The 18,635-nt window shown below is 42.4% G+C and overlaps 1 protein-coding gene across 1 annotated transcript in view; it reads left to right on the top strand.

Annotated features, from left to right (window-relative positions):
- LOC107126110 (neurobeachin-like) overlaps positions 1-18,635 on the top strand; it is a 600,691-nt gene that overhangs the window by 468,078 nt on the left and 113,978 nt on the right. Inside the window, 1 exon segment of the mRNA XM_015429619.1 lies at positions 11,877-12,017. Coding sequence (XP_015285105.1) covers positions 11,877-12,017 — 141 coding nt within the window.

The raw sequence follows: 18,635 nt of genomic DNA, 5'->3' as shown, positions 1-18,635 counted from the left end.
GGTTAGTATCTTTGGGAGAGGCTCCAGAAGCTACCCTGCAATTTGGAAGCCTTTCCCTCAAACCCCCTCCCCTCCAGCCCCCAGAATATACCCTATGTTTTCACCATTGAGTTCAATGGCCCATAGGATATAATGGGGCCGAAATTGACATTCGGCTGGCCCTTTTTTGGGCCCGGCGTTAACGCGGAGCCTGAAAAGGGGGCGGTGGCTCTGCAGGCCGTTTTTCAGGCCCAGCACTCCAGCGCAGAGCCTGAAAAAGGCAGGGAGGGCAGCTCAGCAGTCCCCCCACCCCCCGCGGTGGTTGCAGCTGCGGCTGAAAGCGGCAGCGGCCATAACATTTTAAAGAGCCCCTAAGGACAGCTGGGGGATCCAGAATGACCTCTCGCGCGAGAGGTGGAATTTGCCCCTACGACTCCAAGGCCACCACCCCGGAGGAGGGAGAATGTTTCACCCCGTCCGCCCCACCCCCCACGGGAGCGCATGCCTGCCTTTCCAAAGGAGCTCGGCTGTCTTTGGAGGAAGTAGCTGGGCGGGAAGGGGCAGCGGACTCTGCTCGGAGACCTCGGGCTGGCTCCATGGAGCCAGGAGGCGGGGAGGGTCTGAGCGTTCTGGAGAAAGCCCAGTGCTTTCTTCAGAGGAGGGCGCTGTGGGGGGAAGAAGGGACTAAAGGAGGCACTGCTCGGAAACCTCGGAGGCTCTCCGCTGGTCCCCTGGCTTTTGGCGGGGCGGGGCCGGGTACAGTTTGGCGCCCTAGAACCAGCCAGTCAGTGCCAAAGGGTTAGTGCCAAACTGCACCCGGCCCTGCCTCCGCCAAAAGCCCTGCATCTCTCTGACCACCCCGCCGCCTCTTTCTCCCCAAGTCCGGCAAGCAGCGCTTGCCGGACTCGATGAGAAAGAGGTGGCAGTGGCAGCAGTCAGGGAGATACAGGGCTTTTAGCGGGGGCTGGGGGGCTTTGGCAGGGGGGAGCCGGTTTGGCGCCCTCAGGGTCGGCCCGCACTCTAGGCAAATGCCTCGTTCGCCTAGCGGGTGAGCCGGCCCTGCCTACAACAAATGTCACATTTCAAATTTCACATCATCAGTATTATAACTGGATTTATGGAACTTAAATACCATAGCAAAGCACAGGTATCAGGCTAGTATTGAATATGAGAAATATGCAATAATCATCTTTCCTTCTCACAGGCGCATCTCCTTTGCATATTTTATTTCCAGAATACATTGAATGTCTCCAAGTCATTTGGCTAAAAGATATAGGAGCACTGCAGCCGTAGCACTGACATTCTAAAAGATGTAAAACTAATGTTCCAGCATTTTATTTCTTTTGATGTTTTTCATTGCTAACTGTGACAATCCACTGTGAGGGGGACACATGGACTGTCCCACACCCAATTGTAACAGAGTATTATCCCATCTGCGGAGGAAGCATTTACTTTAAAACAGACACATGGAAACTAAGAGTCTCTTTGCTGTTCCAAAGTAACCACTAAACCACAGACCTATATTGAGATGATTATTCTCTTTTATAACCAATCTCTATAGGTTATCAGCCCTCTGACTGAAGTCAGAAGTTTATTTATTCCAGGTGTCAAGTGAAAACTTTGTATCCCAGCCAAAAATCATTTATATTATCTTTGAAGATCTTTCAAAGATTTTTACTTAAAATCAGTATAACCACTCTTGAAATTATTAAATGTGAAACAATCACAATGATACTAAAATACTTGCAAATGTAAATGAAATCAGAACCAGACATACATATCATCCCTTATCTATTTTAAAATTAAAAGATAAAATACAATGTCTGAAGTTCTCACCAAAGTGCTTTCAGAAAGATGAGCTAGTCTAATGCAACCCACATCTGAGAGATTCAGGGGTGTTTTGGGTGTGGCTATCTTATGTAGGCCCAATTACATGACACACATATGAGTTTATCAAAATAAATTAATTCATCTCCTTGAATATATAATGTAAGCATGTACAAGTTTAGGATTAACTTTCCCATAGAAATGTTGCAAACCAGTGATTTGCTTGATCCTCATTTCATAAGTTTTATTTCTAGGCATGCACCCAATGATTCACAATGATCTTTCCAAGGATGTTACAGTAAGAACTTTGCTGAAATGGTAGAAGTAACTTCTCGGGCCTGCTTTGTTCAGTCGTATACCATTAACAATGGCTGAATAGGGGATGTGGGATCAGCCTGAGTAGTCCTTGCTCTAAGATTGGTGTTGGGGAGGATTTTGGAAAGAACTAGAATGAGTATGGTCAGGCACCTGCCAACTGGGGCAGCAGTGGCTAGTGTGGAACATGCCCCAATGGATGATCAAAATGCTCTTGGCCTCCAGGATGATTTAAGGAAGGTTTGTCCCACAAGAAGGGGGAAGGAGATCTCAATATAGGAGTGCCTAAGAGGAGCCAGTTTGGTGTAGTGGTTAAGTGCGCGGACTCTTATCTGGGAGAACTGGGTTTGATTCCCCACTCCTCCACTTGCACCTGCTGGATGACCTTGGGCAAGCCATAGTTTTGGCACAGCTGTTCTTGAAAAAGAGCAGCTTTTGTCAGAGCTCTCTCAGCCCTACCTACCTCACAGGGCGTCTGTTGTGGGGAAGGGAAGGGAAAGGAGTTTGTAAGCCGCTCTGAGACTCCTTTGGGTAGTGAAGGGCGGGGTATAAATCCAATCTCTTCTTCTTCTTCTTCATCCCTCCTGCATTTCCCACAGAAGCAGCAGGGCTGAGGGGATAGCCTGATGAAAAGGCTGTTTTTGAAACCTCCAGGGGGTGCTTTTTGTCCTCCCATAACCCCCTTTCCCTCATGGGCTGAAAACAGGTTGGGAAGAAGGGAGGTCGCCATCCCCCAACCCACCTGACACTTATTCTGCCTCCCAGCTCTGCACTGTTCAGACATGTGACAGTGAGGTTGGGACATCTTTTCCCTCAGGGTGGCATGCGCAAGGCAGCCCATTTGCATCCCAATCCATCACTGGCCTGGCCCTCCTCCTCCTCTCTCTCCTCCTCTCTCTACCGCCCACACTGTCCCTTTATCAGCGAACCACCTTTCCAAGGGAAAAAACACCATACCCCCTCTTTCTCCACATTTGCTGCCACCCCCCCTATTTTACTTCAGCATCTTAGCCTGGCCCCATAGCCATTTCCTTTCTATTTCTTAACAACTTTGATCACACACACCTTACTATCTGCTTGCCTCCCCACAACAACCTCCTTCCTTCCTTCCCTCACACCAGTTGCTTGTGGACTGGATAAGAGCCCTGGATGGGCTTCTTCCAGCCTATGGATTGTATGTTTGATACCTCTGTCATAGGACCTTCTTCTTTACACAGTTTTTGTGATTTGAAAAGGCTCTGGGGAGCCATTATTACAGTGCAGTAGGTTTAACTCAGTAGAGCAAATAGAAGATATCTGGGGCCATTTCAGGTCAGGCTTCTGATTTCTGTTCACCTGAAAGCTTCTGGAAATGGAGTAACAGAAGCAAGTCCCTCATGTATTCTGGGCAGGCTCTTCATTGTAGAGATCTACCCGAGCACACCGCAACATCTGGGAATCGGCATGCACCCATCCCCGATCCATCCCTTCCGGCCTAAAACCCGCTGCAAAAGAAACCCCCAAGTAAAAGGTAGCACCAACCTGGAACGGCGCAGCAAGTGCGGCCGTGAGATCATCGGCGCGCCCGTCTGCAGGAACAATCGAGGCTCCCGGCTGAACTGCACACGCGCACACATGCACGGTGGCTCAGGGGATCTATCTGATCCCACCGAAGCGTCCCAGCGGCATCTCAGTGTGATGTTATTTCCTGTGCAACACTTGGTGTTAAATACTGGGTTCAAGACGCATTGCAGGGAACAGCTCTACTTTGTTTAGTGATTTCAGGAATACTACAAGACAAACTACAGGGCTGCTGCCCTGTTTAAATAGCATGCAAGTACCAAGCCCAAACACACCCCATTCCCAACGATAGGCTATTTACATAACACTACTTCCCCACTGGTCCCCACCAAAATCCTGACAAGCTATTGTTTCGGAGCAACAAGCTCAGCCAGTCTTGGATACTAACTCAGGTATGATCCATGCTCAGTACAACACTTGGCAATGTGGCCTGGCCATCCTTTTTCACCTGGTAAGTCTCCCCCATCCCCTGCCAGTTGCCAGGAGGGACCTGGCAACCCGACACCACTCACAGATCTCTGGAGAGGTAACATATAAATTTTATAAATAAATGACTAAATAAAAACAGGGCTGAAAGGGAGCTGGGTTTAAGGTGAGAAAGACAGTATGGGAGCTTTCTGTGAATTCCAGTTGTCATAAATGTTAGGAACTCTTTGGAAACTACGATGAGTTAAATGTTTTAGCTGGACACTGCCCTTTCAAATAAGCAGCTGTACAAGTAGTAAAGTGTTCTAACACACTTGTACAAACATTAATTCTATGAGTCAAAGATGATTCACACATTAACAAACTAGTTATTTCCTGTCACACCTATCTGCTTTTAGTTGGTTTCCCACCGAATTATGAGATTAGACAAGGTTCACTAGCTAATGAAAACACAACATACTACATTAAGGAAGTGATCCTAACCAGAACTACACAGAATTAAGTCTCATTTTATTTGATGGGACTTACTCCAAGGAAAGTGTTCTTAGGAATGCAGCCTAAGTGATCTCTAAAGCACTAAAAAATGAGTACAAATCTGTTTTCCCCATCAAAAATGAAAAAAATATATATAAGAAACGTATACAAGGAAACCTTTTCAAAGTTGTGCTACTCTTAATGTTTGGTTCAAATGGAAAACATGATTGTGGATTATATACAACTTTAAGAAAGTTATGGCTGGGGTGCCATTTAGGGAGGCTATGGGGCATCCCCATTTCAGACAACATGTGAGTATGATTCAGGAGCATCTACATTTCCAGTCAACTGGATGCATTTTGGATTTTATTTTAATCATTGTGAACCACTTGGGGTGAAAAGTTACTAAAAGAAAGAAACAAATAGCTGTCTGCACACTAGGGACTATTCACACAACCAATTAAATGAACCTATGTAATAAATGATAAAAGCACAAATCCCTTTGCTTAAAGAAAAAAAGGGTAATGGGTAATTATCCTATAGTATGGGTCCTGTGTTGGTACTGTTTTTGCTTTGTAATGTTTTGCAATTTTTAAAACATTCTTGAATACATCCAAGAGCAGCTTTTAAATCTTGCAAAGAATCTCTGTCCCCTCCCATCTGAAAGGCACGCTAACACAAGGCAACAACTCTTGAAAACTGTGTAGTTATGTGAGAATGGTGAATATTTGAAACTGGATCTGGCGGAGGACAGTACAGAAGAAGAGGAGCTAAAGACCCCAATGCTGGAAGTCAGAAGTCCCTGCAGAAGAACAGAAGTCCCTGCAGAAGTCCCTGCAGAAGAAATTCTTAATTTTGGGGGGGGGGGGTAGACAGATAATGTTATTTATTTTCCCACTATGGCAAAAACATATTTAAAAAATAAATGGAAAAAACTCAAATAAAATTGTTGTAGTCAGAGGCCTAGCAAGAAACATTTGATAACAGAAAGTGTTGCTTTCCTGGAAAATTTGTGGTTCCATTCATTCATCAGCCTTATTACATTTATAAACCCAGAGGCATTATCACTTTCTTTTCTTTAAAGTGGCACAGTAATTTAAGAAAGTGGTTATGCTTCTCAGCATCTGCCAGTCAAATACTTTATGCATTAACAAAATATATTTTTCCCCCTTTGGTGAATGGGCATGTACATATTTCATGTATGTCAATATTAGTAAAACTCCCTGGTTGGTGATAGAACTAGTTTATTTAGCAAAGTGAATGACTGGAAGTAAAGGGTGGGGAAAATCCCATTTACACTTTAATAAGCAGGGAGGATACAGCATGTCAAACTCATCTCATAACTGCACCTTAGTAATACAAAAAACTCATACGAAAGAATTACTTGTAAGGGAATCTATCTAGCATGCCATAAAGGCTGCAGAAATATTCCGTGTACGAACGCCTTCTGGTATTTTGTACAGGAAGATCCAGTCAACGGGAAAATAAGCAGATCACCTGATGGGTTGTTAGTGCAAAGATAATCTATGTATCTATGACAGCCTCTTTCATTAGCTTTTCAACTTGTCAAACAATAAATGCAACCTTTGACCTGGTATATGTCTTGAGTAAAACTTAGAAGCCTGAAATTGATAGAGCACCTTGAGTGCCATTTTGCCTTTCTTTTTAAACTTCCAGTTTAAATACCTAATTAAATATGAGAGAGGGACCTATGTCAAATGTTTTGTTAGGAAAAATACAGTGGTCTAAGAGGGCAATCCTTAACCATTCTAGGTTTGCCAATCTCCATGTGGGGCCTGGAATCTCCAGACTGCAGTGATCAGTTACCATGGAGAAAATGGCTGATTTCAAGGGTGGGCCCTATGACATTGCTGAGGATGCTGCTATCCCCAAATCCCACTTTCTCCAGACTCCACCCCCATCTCCAGGAATTTCCCAAGCCAGAGCTGGCAACTCTAGGTTATACCTTTCTTAACCCATTGGCTTCAGTGGGTTTAGAAGGCTGTAATTTTGATTCGGTCCTTACACTATGAACCTTGTGGTCTGTTGAAATTGCTGAAATCAGGTTCCACTCAAACAGCCAGCAAAGTGAAGAAGTTGAAGGAAACGCATCTTCCAAATATCTATAATGGGCGTCTATGTGGACTCCTCCTATCAAGTTATCAAGTTACACTGAATACATGGACTTTATGTCTTATCTTCAAAGGAAAAAATATTGTATCTTATGCCTTAATATAGTTACAGTATGCCTAAATGTTGTTGTTGTTGTGACACCACCAACTTTATAATTGTTTAATATATTGTTTTGGCAAATTTTGATGGTGTTTTCTACTAGTGGAATTTGTATATTTGTAACTTTGTTAAGGCTTGCACTATAAGGGTTGCCCACTAACATCCAAGCTAGCTAGTGGATACATTGGATAAAAATCAGAAATAATTTTGTTACAATGACAGTGAAATGTCGTGTATATCATTCTATTTCCAGATTCTTAGACATTCACAGGGGCTATTTTGATTAATTATAGAAATTCTGAGTGATTATAGAAATAATTATGTACTTTTATGTAGGTTACTTCTAGGGGGGGAAAGGAAAGGAAACTCACTGTAGGACAACTCTGGTCGAAGAAACCACATTTTTTCTAAACTGATTTTAATTAGAGACTGCTATGTACCGTACTTGAGTTTATTGATCTAGCCAATTTAAATTGTCAATGCAACTTACTAAATGCTTGTAGCAGTTTTACATTTATTACAAAATGTTTTAATAAGGAATTGCTTGTTTAAGCCACCAGCTGCAAAGGCAAACAATCCTTAAAACTTTTGCCAGTTGCCACACACATATTTGCACAGATTGACACACACAAAAAGTTTAAAAAAAACAACTTAATGTCATATAACAATAATAAGAAAATATCTTCTTTGTGGTCATTGTACAGAACACACATTGGGTTCTGCGCTGGTGCCAGATCCCCGCCAGGAAGCTTCAACAGCTTTCATGACAGACCTCTTGTGGGCGTGGCTTGTCCTCCTCACGAGCACGCTCCAATTGAGCATGCCTACAACAGGGGCAAGCCCCACCCTCCCTCCCAGTTCCTTCTTAACCACCTGGTGAACGGACGTTAACTTCCTCACTCCACTGACAGACTCGTCTTGTTAAATCACCTCAGCAAAATACCAGATATCAACTCTGTTACCCAACCCCTCTGGCCGAGCGGGCGGCATATGGAAGGTGCCCCATTTTTCAAGAACTGTACTAATTGTAACACTAAAATCCCTCATACAGACAGGCACAGCTGCTGTGTTCTGTGCCTAGAGGAGATTCACGTAACTGACTCTTGCCAGCACTGTCAAAAATTTACCAGACAGGCAAGAAAGAACAGGGCAGCATGCCTCCGATCATTTCTCTTAGAGGAAGCACTAATACCACCAATGGTTCAAGCATCACTTACCCTTATGACGACGCCTCCCCCTGCTGAAGAGAAGGGAGATTCGGCTGTACCAGATATGGTTGCTGTAGTACCTAAGAAGGGGAAAGTAGAGAAAGTGAAGAAACGGATGCTAGACACAGCGTCGGGCTCCGTTAAATCTAAGAAAACAAAATCCTCTCAAGGCTCAAAAGTGAAGACCACCTCAAAACTGAGTGAGGCACTGAGGTTGATCTCCACAGAGCCCACTGCCCCGCCAGGACCATTGACACACACTCAGTCAACGGGACCTACGGGAGCGATACTGAACACCCAATTAACCCATTCAAGCATGCTGCAGAGTAGAGAGCTTGCATTGGTCCCACAGCTTCAACCAATTACCTTGGCCCCACCCCTTTGTATACTGGCAGATGAGGAGTGTGAATCACAGTGCTCCTTGACACCAACTCATGGCCTTACCAAACTACACAGGGGAAGGGCCAGAGTTAAAAGGATAAATAGGTCCCCATCGAACTCTTGCTGCTCAGCAAGTGATTGCTCAGAATGGGGTTTCAGAAACAGCGACAGCGATGATGACCGTGCCAGACAGACCCGGCGCACAAAATATTTCCACAATGACAACAGCTCCCTCAATGGGCGACCACACTCTAGATTACCAGACTGCCAAGGTAACTACAGGGACTGTAGGTCCCAGTCCTGGGACAGACGTGAGAGGTACCAGGGGATGTGCCCGTCAAATCCTTGGAATCGCACAGAGCCCGACCAGCACCAATCCAACCCCTCCGCCCTCAGATCAATGGAGATGGGCAGGGTTTTTAATGACCCATTAGTGTCCTTGCATACAGACTCTCTGTGCCACAACTCCCACTACAATTCAGTGTTAGGACAAGAAAGACACAAAGAAAATTTACTGTTTGTAAGAATTTTAGATTATTGTACTATGTTTGTCAACATTGTGGAATCATTTTTTGATGTTTATTCTTATATGAATGTACAAAAATGTATTAGTATTAATATTGAACTATTTTTTGAAAATCTATACTAGAGTGACATTCCCTTCATAAATATATCATGGTTGCCATCGACTATTTTCTGCTTGCTTACCCCATGATCATAAAATTATAGAGTCAGAAGTAGGGATGTGCATTTGATTCGTCCTAAACAAATGCATCCCCGAAAATGGCCCATTCGGACCCCTTTTGGGCTGCTGCAGGCCGATTCAGATTCTCCCCTGTAAGCCGCCGAATTGCCGCCGAATTTCAGCAGCAATTCGGCCCCATTATATCCTATGGGCCATTGAAGTCAATGGCAAAAACATAGGGTATATTCTGGGGGCTGGGGGAGAGGGGGTTTGAGGGAGAGGTTCCTGACTCGCAGGGTAGCTGCTGGAGCCTCTCCCCAAGATACCAACCAAGTTTGAAGAACATTGGACCAGGGGGTCCAATTCTACGGACCCCCAAACAGGTTGCCCCATCCCCTCCATTGTTCTCTATGGTGGGAAAAAGTAATATTTATTTATTTATTTATTTATTTATTTTTCATATTTATACCCCGCCCTCCCCAGTGGGCTCAGGGCGGCTTACAGGGGCAAGACACCTTGCCATAATAAAACCATAATCTCCATAATAATTTAAAACATATAATACATTTAAAAATCTCAATTAAACAATTGTAAAATATACACTCCAGAAAGAAGTTACACAGTATAGCATAGATACTATGATAGCAGGTGTATGAAAGTAATGAAGGACCGCAATTATCCATGGCATGACCTTGTCATAAAAATGAAAACAAAGTTACTAAGGCTGGATCCAAAAACACTGAGAACAGAGTTACTCAAGGAACAGGACTTTGCTGTCCTCCCTTTCATTGTGCAGGTCCCCTTAGAACCAGGGGGTTGCATTCAGAATTGGTAGAAATTGCCCTCCGATTATTGCATGAGCAAAGCTGTGTAACCTGTTGCAGAGCAGGGATATATCCAAGTGGCTGTTGCTTTACATGTTAAAATTTTGAATATGTGTATCCAGCATCTATTGTGGCATTGTAGATTCTCTGAAATGCTTAAAATATTTTGAAATTGTATCACATAATATACAGGATGTTCCAGTCCATCAATTTGCATAGAGATAGATGAACTGGGTGGAGGACAAGGAAAGGACAGATGTGTTGAGAGTTCTTGTCCTCTATGTATTTTTCCAATATTTGCTACAGGGTTTGTATGTGTTTTTTTCCTAATTGAATCAATATTTCTTCCCCTTGTAGTTTCTTTATCCCTGTGGCCTATTATGTAAGGAGAAGACAAATATACTTGTAGACCTAACAAGTACTTAATCTTAAGGATCATGATAAAAATAAAATATATATTGAATATGCTCAGGTTATATATACATAACGTATTTGTTTATTTCAGGGTGTGGTTCCCCCCCATGCCTTTTTTTGGGACAACCTACAAGGTTATGCACAAATTGAATTAAAATGGTAAAACAGGTTGGAAATAGGCCAGAAGTGGCTTCACAATGTCTACTTGCAAAGCAGCAGGATCATTCTCTTTCTCAAGGAAACATTCACCAGCACTTAAGCCCAACCTGTCCATGAGTCTGTTCTCATCTGCTGGCAACCAAAACCGAAACTTATCTAAAGAACCATTGCAGATTCCTACACATGTCATGTGTATTTCCTAGGGTTCCCAAGTCCGAGCGGCGCTGGAGTGGGGGACTCCAGCGCTGCTCCGGGAGTGTTCCCTCGGATGACTGTGGCCCCACCCCCAGCGTGCCTGGCATGGTCGCATCACTTCCGGGTGATGTGCACGTCATGTGCTTTGGGGGTGGGTTTCCCCCTGGGGCCCGATCCGCCGCCGCCGGGGAACGGGCCTCTGGGGCGGGGGTTTCCCCGCCCCCCGGGGGGACTTGGCAAGCCTAGTATTTACTAATATCCTGATCTATGACTACCAAAGCAGTAAATTAACACAATTAAAAAAGGAAGTATGCTGTGTGTTCTACCCCAAATGGTCTGGAGCAAAATTTCAAGGCTAATTCAGAGGGTCTCATTGGGCAAAAACAGATAAATGGTGAGGGGAACAAAAGAGGTTTTATAAGAATAGTGACATTTTTAGGAGACGTATGTGCACATCCCTAATAAGGGGTTTAGAGGCATCTTCTCTTGGTTGTGTCATTCAGAATGGCAAGTAGAATTTTTGGAATACTGTAGTAGCTGTAGCACAGTTTACAATTAGGTCTTTCCTCCCTTTTTGTAAGATAGGCCAGAAATGGGTTTTTTATTTTCTCTTCCCCCTCTTAAGAAAGTCCCCCTCCAGTGAAAACTGGCTGTGTTTTGAAGTAATTGCTGTCTTTTTAAAATGTGCACATTTTCAAGAATTTCTGCTTAAGATCACCAAACACCATAAGCCCTTCTGTGTAAAATCTTTTCATTGTGAAATGTGCATTACAAAGTACCCAGCTTGAACAGAAGTCACATTTCATTAGCTGTGTCACAGTGAATGACAAGAGTAATGTTAACTTGGGTTTGAAAGCATTTGAAATTCAGTTTTAGAAGTATGCTTCCAGAATAATATTGCTGAATTACCTTTTTGCTTCAAGATGGTCTTGAAGTTTTACAGATTTTTTCCCCATTTTTAAAAGAACTCCTATGTTTAGTAATTCAAGCCTCTGAAATAAAACTCCCACTGCTCCATCTCATGAGGTCTAAACAGATTACCATAACATAGTATGAGTTACCAACTTTTGGTTGCTGAACATCATATATATCATGAATTTTTATTAATGGATGAGGTCTAAAAATGTTACAGTATATATATTTCCAAAGCAGTCTTCTTCCATGCTCTTTATACAGTTATACAATTATTTTTTACAGCCCATCGGTGCTTTGAATCCAAAGAGAGCAGTCTTTTATGCAGAGCGTTATGAAACATGGGAAGATGATCAGACTCCGCCTTATCATTATAACACTCATTATTCAACATCTACTTGTACATTATCCTGGCTTGTTCGCATTGTAAGTATTTTTGCCTCCTGCTCATTCCTTTATGAAATGCATAGAGTATGTTATATAAAGTCTCTATACAGAGCTCAAAAATATACAAGATAAGCACAGTGAATATTCATAACAGCTGTGATTAGTAAATTGAGGACTAAGGATTCAGCCTGTCCTGGAGGGGGTTATACACTCCCTGAAAAAGCAGGTCCATAGCTTTGGGATGTATTTGGCCTGATGGATGGTTACAGGTTCTGGCCTCCAGGAGCCTTAGCCAATCACTTTCAAATGTGGGACTGGAATGTAGGGAGGGGGAAGTTGGGCAGTTTAACTGCTGGCCAACTGATAGAGTTGAGAATTGTTGGATTTTGGTGGGAGAAGAATTAGGTGGTCTACTGGTTAGGCAGGGAGTCTATTGGGGCTTTAGGTATTTTGAAGATAGGTAGGGTTTGAGTGGTGTTCCTGTCAAAAACAGTTAAAAGGCTTTCTGTTCTATGTTATAAATCTGAATCAGTCAGACAAGAAACCTGCTTTGTAACTTACATTTTCTCAGGCTCCAGCTCTTCAGTAACTTTCTTACTGCATTACTGAGAGGACTGGAGAAAAGGAAAACAGAGAAATAGCCAAGCCTCAAATACCACTGAAATAAACCTGTTGTTTTCCTCAAACCTATTGGGTAGTTCCTTCAAGCCCATAATCCCTTCATACTAGGCCTAATGAATGCCAGGTCACATTTTGAGTCCAGGCATTGCACTCATTAGGGTATTGTTAGGTGTTAGGGTATTGTCACATCATGATTCTGGCCACCAGTTGGAGACTCAGCTGTCCTCCATGACACGCAGCATCTTTTATCAGCTTTAGCTGATATGCCAAGTACAGCTGTTCCTCAAATGGCATAATCCATGCTGTGATCACATCTAGGTTAGATTACCTTAATGTGCTTTATGTGGCCTTTGAAAACTGTCTGGACCTTTTAGTTGGTTCAAAATGTTGCAGCCAGGTTATTGTCAGGGGTTGGGTACAAGCCACATTGAAAGATCTAGTTGTCTGTCTGTCTGTTTCCTGGCACAAATCAAACTACTGGTTATTTACTGATAAGGTTGTAGATGTCTTGGGGTCAGGGTATTTGACAGACCACCTCTCTCTGTACTGTCCAGTCTGCCAGTTCAAATCCTCGTCCCAAGCCCTGCTCTCCTTTCCACACTTGCAAAGGGAGGTAAGTGGCAACCAGAGGTAGAGCTTTTCCAGTGGTTGCACCTCACCTCTGAAATGACCTTCCCTTTGATGTTCACCTTGCACCTGCTTTATTATCCTTTAGCATTTAATTGAGGGGGATCCCATCTTTTTTAGCCATGTATATGGTCTGATTCTAGTCTGTTGACTGAATATCATTTTAAGATGCTGAATGTTGTGTTATGCAGTTTTTTTATTCTGTTTTTATGGCTTGTTCTATTATTGAAATTTCTTTTGCTGATGTTTTAATGAACTGATTATACTGTTTTACTTTGTGAGCTGCCTTGAGCAGGTCTCAGGAGATGCTGCAGATACATCTTCTAAATAAATAAATGGTGATAACTCAGATTATCTGGTTATGTTAAGCAATTTAATTTTTTTAACACCTGCAGCAGCTAAGAAAGGTGTCAGCTCCTGGCTGTTATTGCATATCATGACCTTTAAACGCAATGTTACAATTTTTCCCCCACTCAATGTGTATATACATATATTGTTGACTGAGATTTCCGTTCCTGCATCTGGTGAACTGAAACATTTATACAAATAACTTTAATTGTGTATGGTGAAGTTGAAAACAGAAAGCAAAAGCTGATTCTGCCAAATAACCACATGATGTCATTTTCACTCATGGAACTTTGCTATCTGAATTTGTTTAGCTACAAATGTTATAAATGAAAATAATAAACTTCTGCCATCTCCTATCACAATTTATAAATAAAAATGCATTTAGTCCCACAAATTATATCCTGCGTCAACAGCTATTCATAGCTCTTAGAGTCATTGCTTTTTCATCTTTTTGACTGAGAGGGACAGGGTGTTTATATTCATTGTGTGTTTTGCTTGTTTACTGTCCTTCCCTCATGGAATATGGTCTCATGGCAAGCATGTGAGGAAGGTTAGGTGAGTAGCCCAAGACCACTCAAAAAGTTTCATAGCTATGTGGGGATCTAGGCTAGGCAGTTACCCTAGTCACCACTTGGGTTGTCTGATAGCTGTTAAACCCCCACAGTTTGCTGTGAAAACTTTGCAGTTCTGCGGACTCGACTGTGCGACTGAACAACAACAACAAAAGTCTGTTTCAGCAAAACCTTATGGCACCTTAAAGATTAATAGATTTATTGATGCTTAAGCTTTCAGAGGGAGTGGACATGATCTTGTTGCCTTATTACTTACATAGAATGTACACCCACTATAATGCATATACAGGCCTTAAGAGCTGCATTTAAGTCATTATTACAGAGAAGTGAAAATAGAAATGTACCCAAGTATAATAAAAAAATAAGCCAAAAATACCTGTATCTGAACGATAGAACATGGAAAATTAGAAGGAATCACTATTGGCATTAGTATATGCTTAAATACTTTTTGAAATAATGTTTTAAATAACACAGAGGCTATGAAATCCATGTGGAAGAGTGTAGGCACTGCTGTTCAGGATTAGAAATCCAAAAGATAGACACCATAGGTTGATATAATGAGGCACCCTGTAGTGTTCAGCCATTACAGGCTTAATCCTTCACTATGAATTTTCTTGGGTTTTGTGTTTGTCTCAGTCTCTTAAATAGTGTTGTCATGGAATTTAGGATTATGCTTTAACATAATTTACTATAATTACATTTTTCCTACTGTTTTTATAATCCCCATTTGCTTCTGATTTTAGAATCTCAGCTTCTACCAATAAGTAGCTTCAAAAGAGTCTTCAAATCAAAATAAAGGTGTGCAGGGTATTTTTCTTAAGAGACTGCAGTATAAGAACTTTTTAAAAAACTCACTTTTATTCAGACTAATAGGATTTTTAAAAAAATTCACTATCAGTATGATAAACTGATTAATTAAAGCTTAAAATCTGTTACATATGTTTATGCAATTTTCTTTTTGATTGAAAGGTACCTAATTAAAACATCCAGCCAGCATTACTAACTTTCTGATTGGAGTACAACCTTTAATTCCTGGCTTGTCTCAGCAAAACCTGGTGTCAGGGTCTTCACTTTTTGCCTCATCTCCCCACCAGTTATCCCAGTCTGCTTTGTAGCACCCAACTCTTGAAAAACCTTCCCCACATTACTAAATCCCTTACCATGGGCTGGCAACAACATGTGGCCATGGAAGTTGCACTCGGGAATCTTCGGCCGTTCTTAAAATGGCAAGCAGCCACAAACCTTTCTGCAGACTTCCATGAACTCTGCACATCCAAATTGGACCAAACACATCCTCCCAAGTGTCTCTCGCTGATCCATGTCATTAAAAAAAAATCCTTGTAACCGATACTGTATGCTCCTGCACTACCCCCACCTTGTGGTTTTTGCTCATATGCACTACCAGTTTTTTGTCTCCATGGGAGTTTGAGGGCCCCCAAACCTCAGAATCTACTAGGGTTTCAGCTCTCATCATATCAGCCACTAGGGTTGAAACTTCTGGGTGGTGCCTGGTAGGGTTGGCAGCCTCCGGGTGGGGCCTGGGGATCTCCCGCTTTTACAACTGATCTCCAGCTGGCAGAGATCAGCTCCCCTGGAGAAAATGGCTGCTTTGAAGGGTAGACTCTATGCCATTGTACCATGCTGAGGCCCCGCCTCTCCCCAAACCCCACCCTTTCCTGGGTCCACCCCCAAAGTCTCCAGGTATTTTCCAACCCAGACCTGGCAACCCTAGTGCCTGGTAATCTCCCAGAATTATAACTGATATCCAGACTACAGATAGCAGTTCTTCTGGGGAAAAGGGCTGCTTTGGAAAGTGGACTATAGGGCATTATACTCTGCTGAGGTCTCTTCCCTCCCCAAATCCCACCCTTACCCAGACTCCTCTGCCCAAATCTCCACGAATTTTCTAACCTGGAGTGGGCAACCCTATCCACCACCATGGTTTATTCTGGCCAGGATTCATCAGGCCCAGCCCTGACATATAAACTAATCTCATCTTGGTGAAGATTGTTCCTTGGAATTCTCATGAGCTTGGAGCTTCCATATTCAAGAACTATTCTGCCAATAACACAACAGAGCCAAAAGAACAGGACTGCTTCTAAAACGTCAGGCAACAATTAGGAGGCTGTTCCTATGATTAATGTTGTTAATCACTTGTTCCCCTAAGTGATCAAGGAACACAGAAATTTATCTTTGCTTTTGTTGGTCCAGCCAATTTTTAGAGAAAATATGGAGAGGAAAGACAATGATGTGAATGATGTCTATCAAACCAAACTGTACACCTAGTGAAGCTAAAATATTATTTAGCACAGTCCACCTATGGTATAGGCACAGCACCATTGCATAGAGGATCCTGATATGGCTCAATGCAGCCATGCTTTGGTCTTTTCCCATCTACGTGGGGAGGGCGGGATACAGATTTGAAGAATAAATATAAATAAATATGACAGGCAATGCACAGGCAATGAAATGTGCTTTTCATATAATTATCTTATCCTTCCTTTCTTTGTGATAAAAGTTATTTGTGCTTGGAGGACAAATTTATATGTCAGATGGAGAGAGGGAGAGCTAGATAGGGATTTAAAAAGTGCTCATAGACCTCCCGGTCCTGTCATTCAGCTTGCCTACATACTTATGCACTCACTCATTTCCTATTGGAATCTTCCACATGAAGCCAGTACTGCAAGCAGGTCGTGCCTTTTTTCCTACTCAAATAGGAATGCAAGCACAAGGCACTGTTCATATGCCATATGAATATCATGGATGCCCCTTTAAATGCTATCAATAACTTCTTTGAAATATCATGTTAACTGCAAGGGTCTGGCAATTTATTTGCAACTATAGTTAAAAATATCCGAAATAAATTCCTATAGTTGAATGAATTAGTGCACTTAATGTGTACCTAAATTACTTGCCCTTTCAGTGAAAGTCATATTCCAATATTTTGTATTATGTTTAACATTCATTATAATGGTCTGCTTAGAAGTGCACTGGTAATATCTCTGTCTTTTGAAATTGCTGTTACTAACAGAGTTTCATAGCTTCCTCAATATTTAATGTGATGATTCAAAGCAATTTAGTTACCCAGCTCTATCAACAGAAGTATAGTGTCCAGGTCACAGGAAGTGTTGGTACCACTTTACTCTGCTCTGGTTAGACCACACTTAGAGTATTGGGTTCAGTTTTGGACACCAAAATTTGAGGGGTGTGGAGACCAAGTCCTGTGAGGAAAGGCTGAAGGAGCAGGGTATGTTTAGCCTAGAGAGGAGATGACTGAGAGGTGATACGATAACCATCTTTAAGTACTTGAAGAGCTGTCATGCAGAGGATGGTGTGGAGTTGTTTTCTGTTGCCCTACAAGGTCGGACCAGAACCAATGGGTTGAAATTAAATCAGAAGAGTTTTCGGCCAAACATTAAGAAGAACTTCCTGACAGTTAGAGCGGTTCCTCAGTGGAACAGGCTTCCTTGGGAGGTGGTGGGCTCTCCTTCTTTGGAAGTTTTAAACAGTCTAGATGGCCATCTGACAGCAATGCTGATTGTGTGAATTTAGGCAGATCATGAGAGGGAGGGCAGGAAGGGTTGTCTCAGTGCTTAGTTCTTGTGGCCCTTTCTTACACGCCCAGGGAAATGCTGATTGCCACTTTGGGATCAGGAAGCAATTTTTCTCCAGGCCAGTTTGGCCAGGGATCCTGGAGGTTTTTTTGTCATCTTCTGGGCATGGAACAGCAGTGACTGGGGGTTTGGGGGAGGTATTTGTGAATTTCCTGCATTGTGCAGGAGGTTGGACTAGACCCTGGAGGTCCCTTCCAACGCTATGATTCTATGATGCATCATCCAATTAGAAATATGCTACATTACATCACTACAAATTTCCATTAATTGGATAACTTTAATAATATGTTCTATCTGCTACTTCCCTTTGTCATTTCATTCTAAGTCATTCAGTCATTATTTCTGCTAGTTCCAGAAAGTTATTGGGAGAAACCACAAAGGCAATTGAGAATGAACTTCTGAATTCACTGAATTCATCTTGATCTGGTGGAAGCTACAAAAGAGAAAGCACAGTTCTACCAAGAACAATGGAATTAATTTAGAGAACATGAAAAAAGCTATGCACGTTTTTTGGGCTTGGGCTCATCAAAATATATACCATCACTATCTAAGGATATTCTTTTGGTGTTAATTAGTGGAGAGAAAGGAAAGGGCCTGAAACCATGTTAACACTTCTTACGGGGGGGGTGTCCATTAAGCGATATTGTTAATTTCAGAGTGGCTTCCCTTAAGGTTTTTGCAAAAAGAATAATTATTTCTTTCGTTTCCAATGGTTGAACACAGGTAGGTCAGTTATATAATAAATTCTAGTCCTTCACTGAGGAACCTGTCCAGTTTATTCTTCACAATGGCATGATCAGGGCATGACCTGTTTATCTTTTCCATTCTCTGTGGTTTCCCTGGTGATTCTTCATACACAAGAGCTTGCTGCTGCC

Source organism: Gekko japonicus, unplaced genomic scaffold (assembly GCF_001447785.1).
Source record: "Gekko japonicus isolate JY-2015 unplaced genomic scaffold, Gekko_japonicus_V1.1 scaffold429, whole genome shotgun sequence".
Taxonomy (NCBI): Eukaryota; Metazoa; Chordata; class Lepidosauria; order Squamata; family Gekkonidae; genus Gekko; species Gekko japonicus.
The sequence above is the reverse complement of the archived record's forward strand: the minus strand, read 5'-3'. Positions and strand labels throughout refer to the sequence as shown.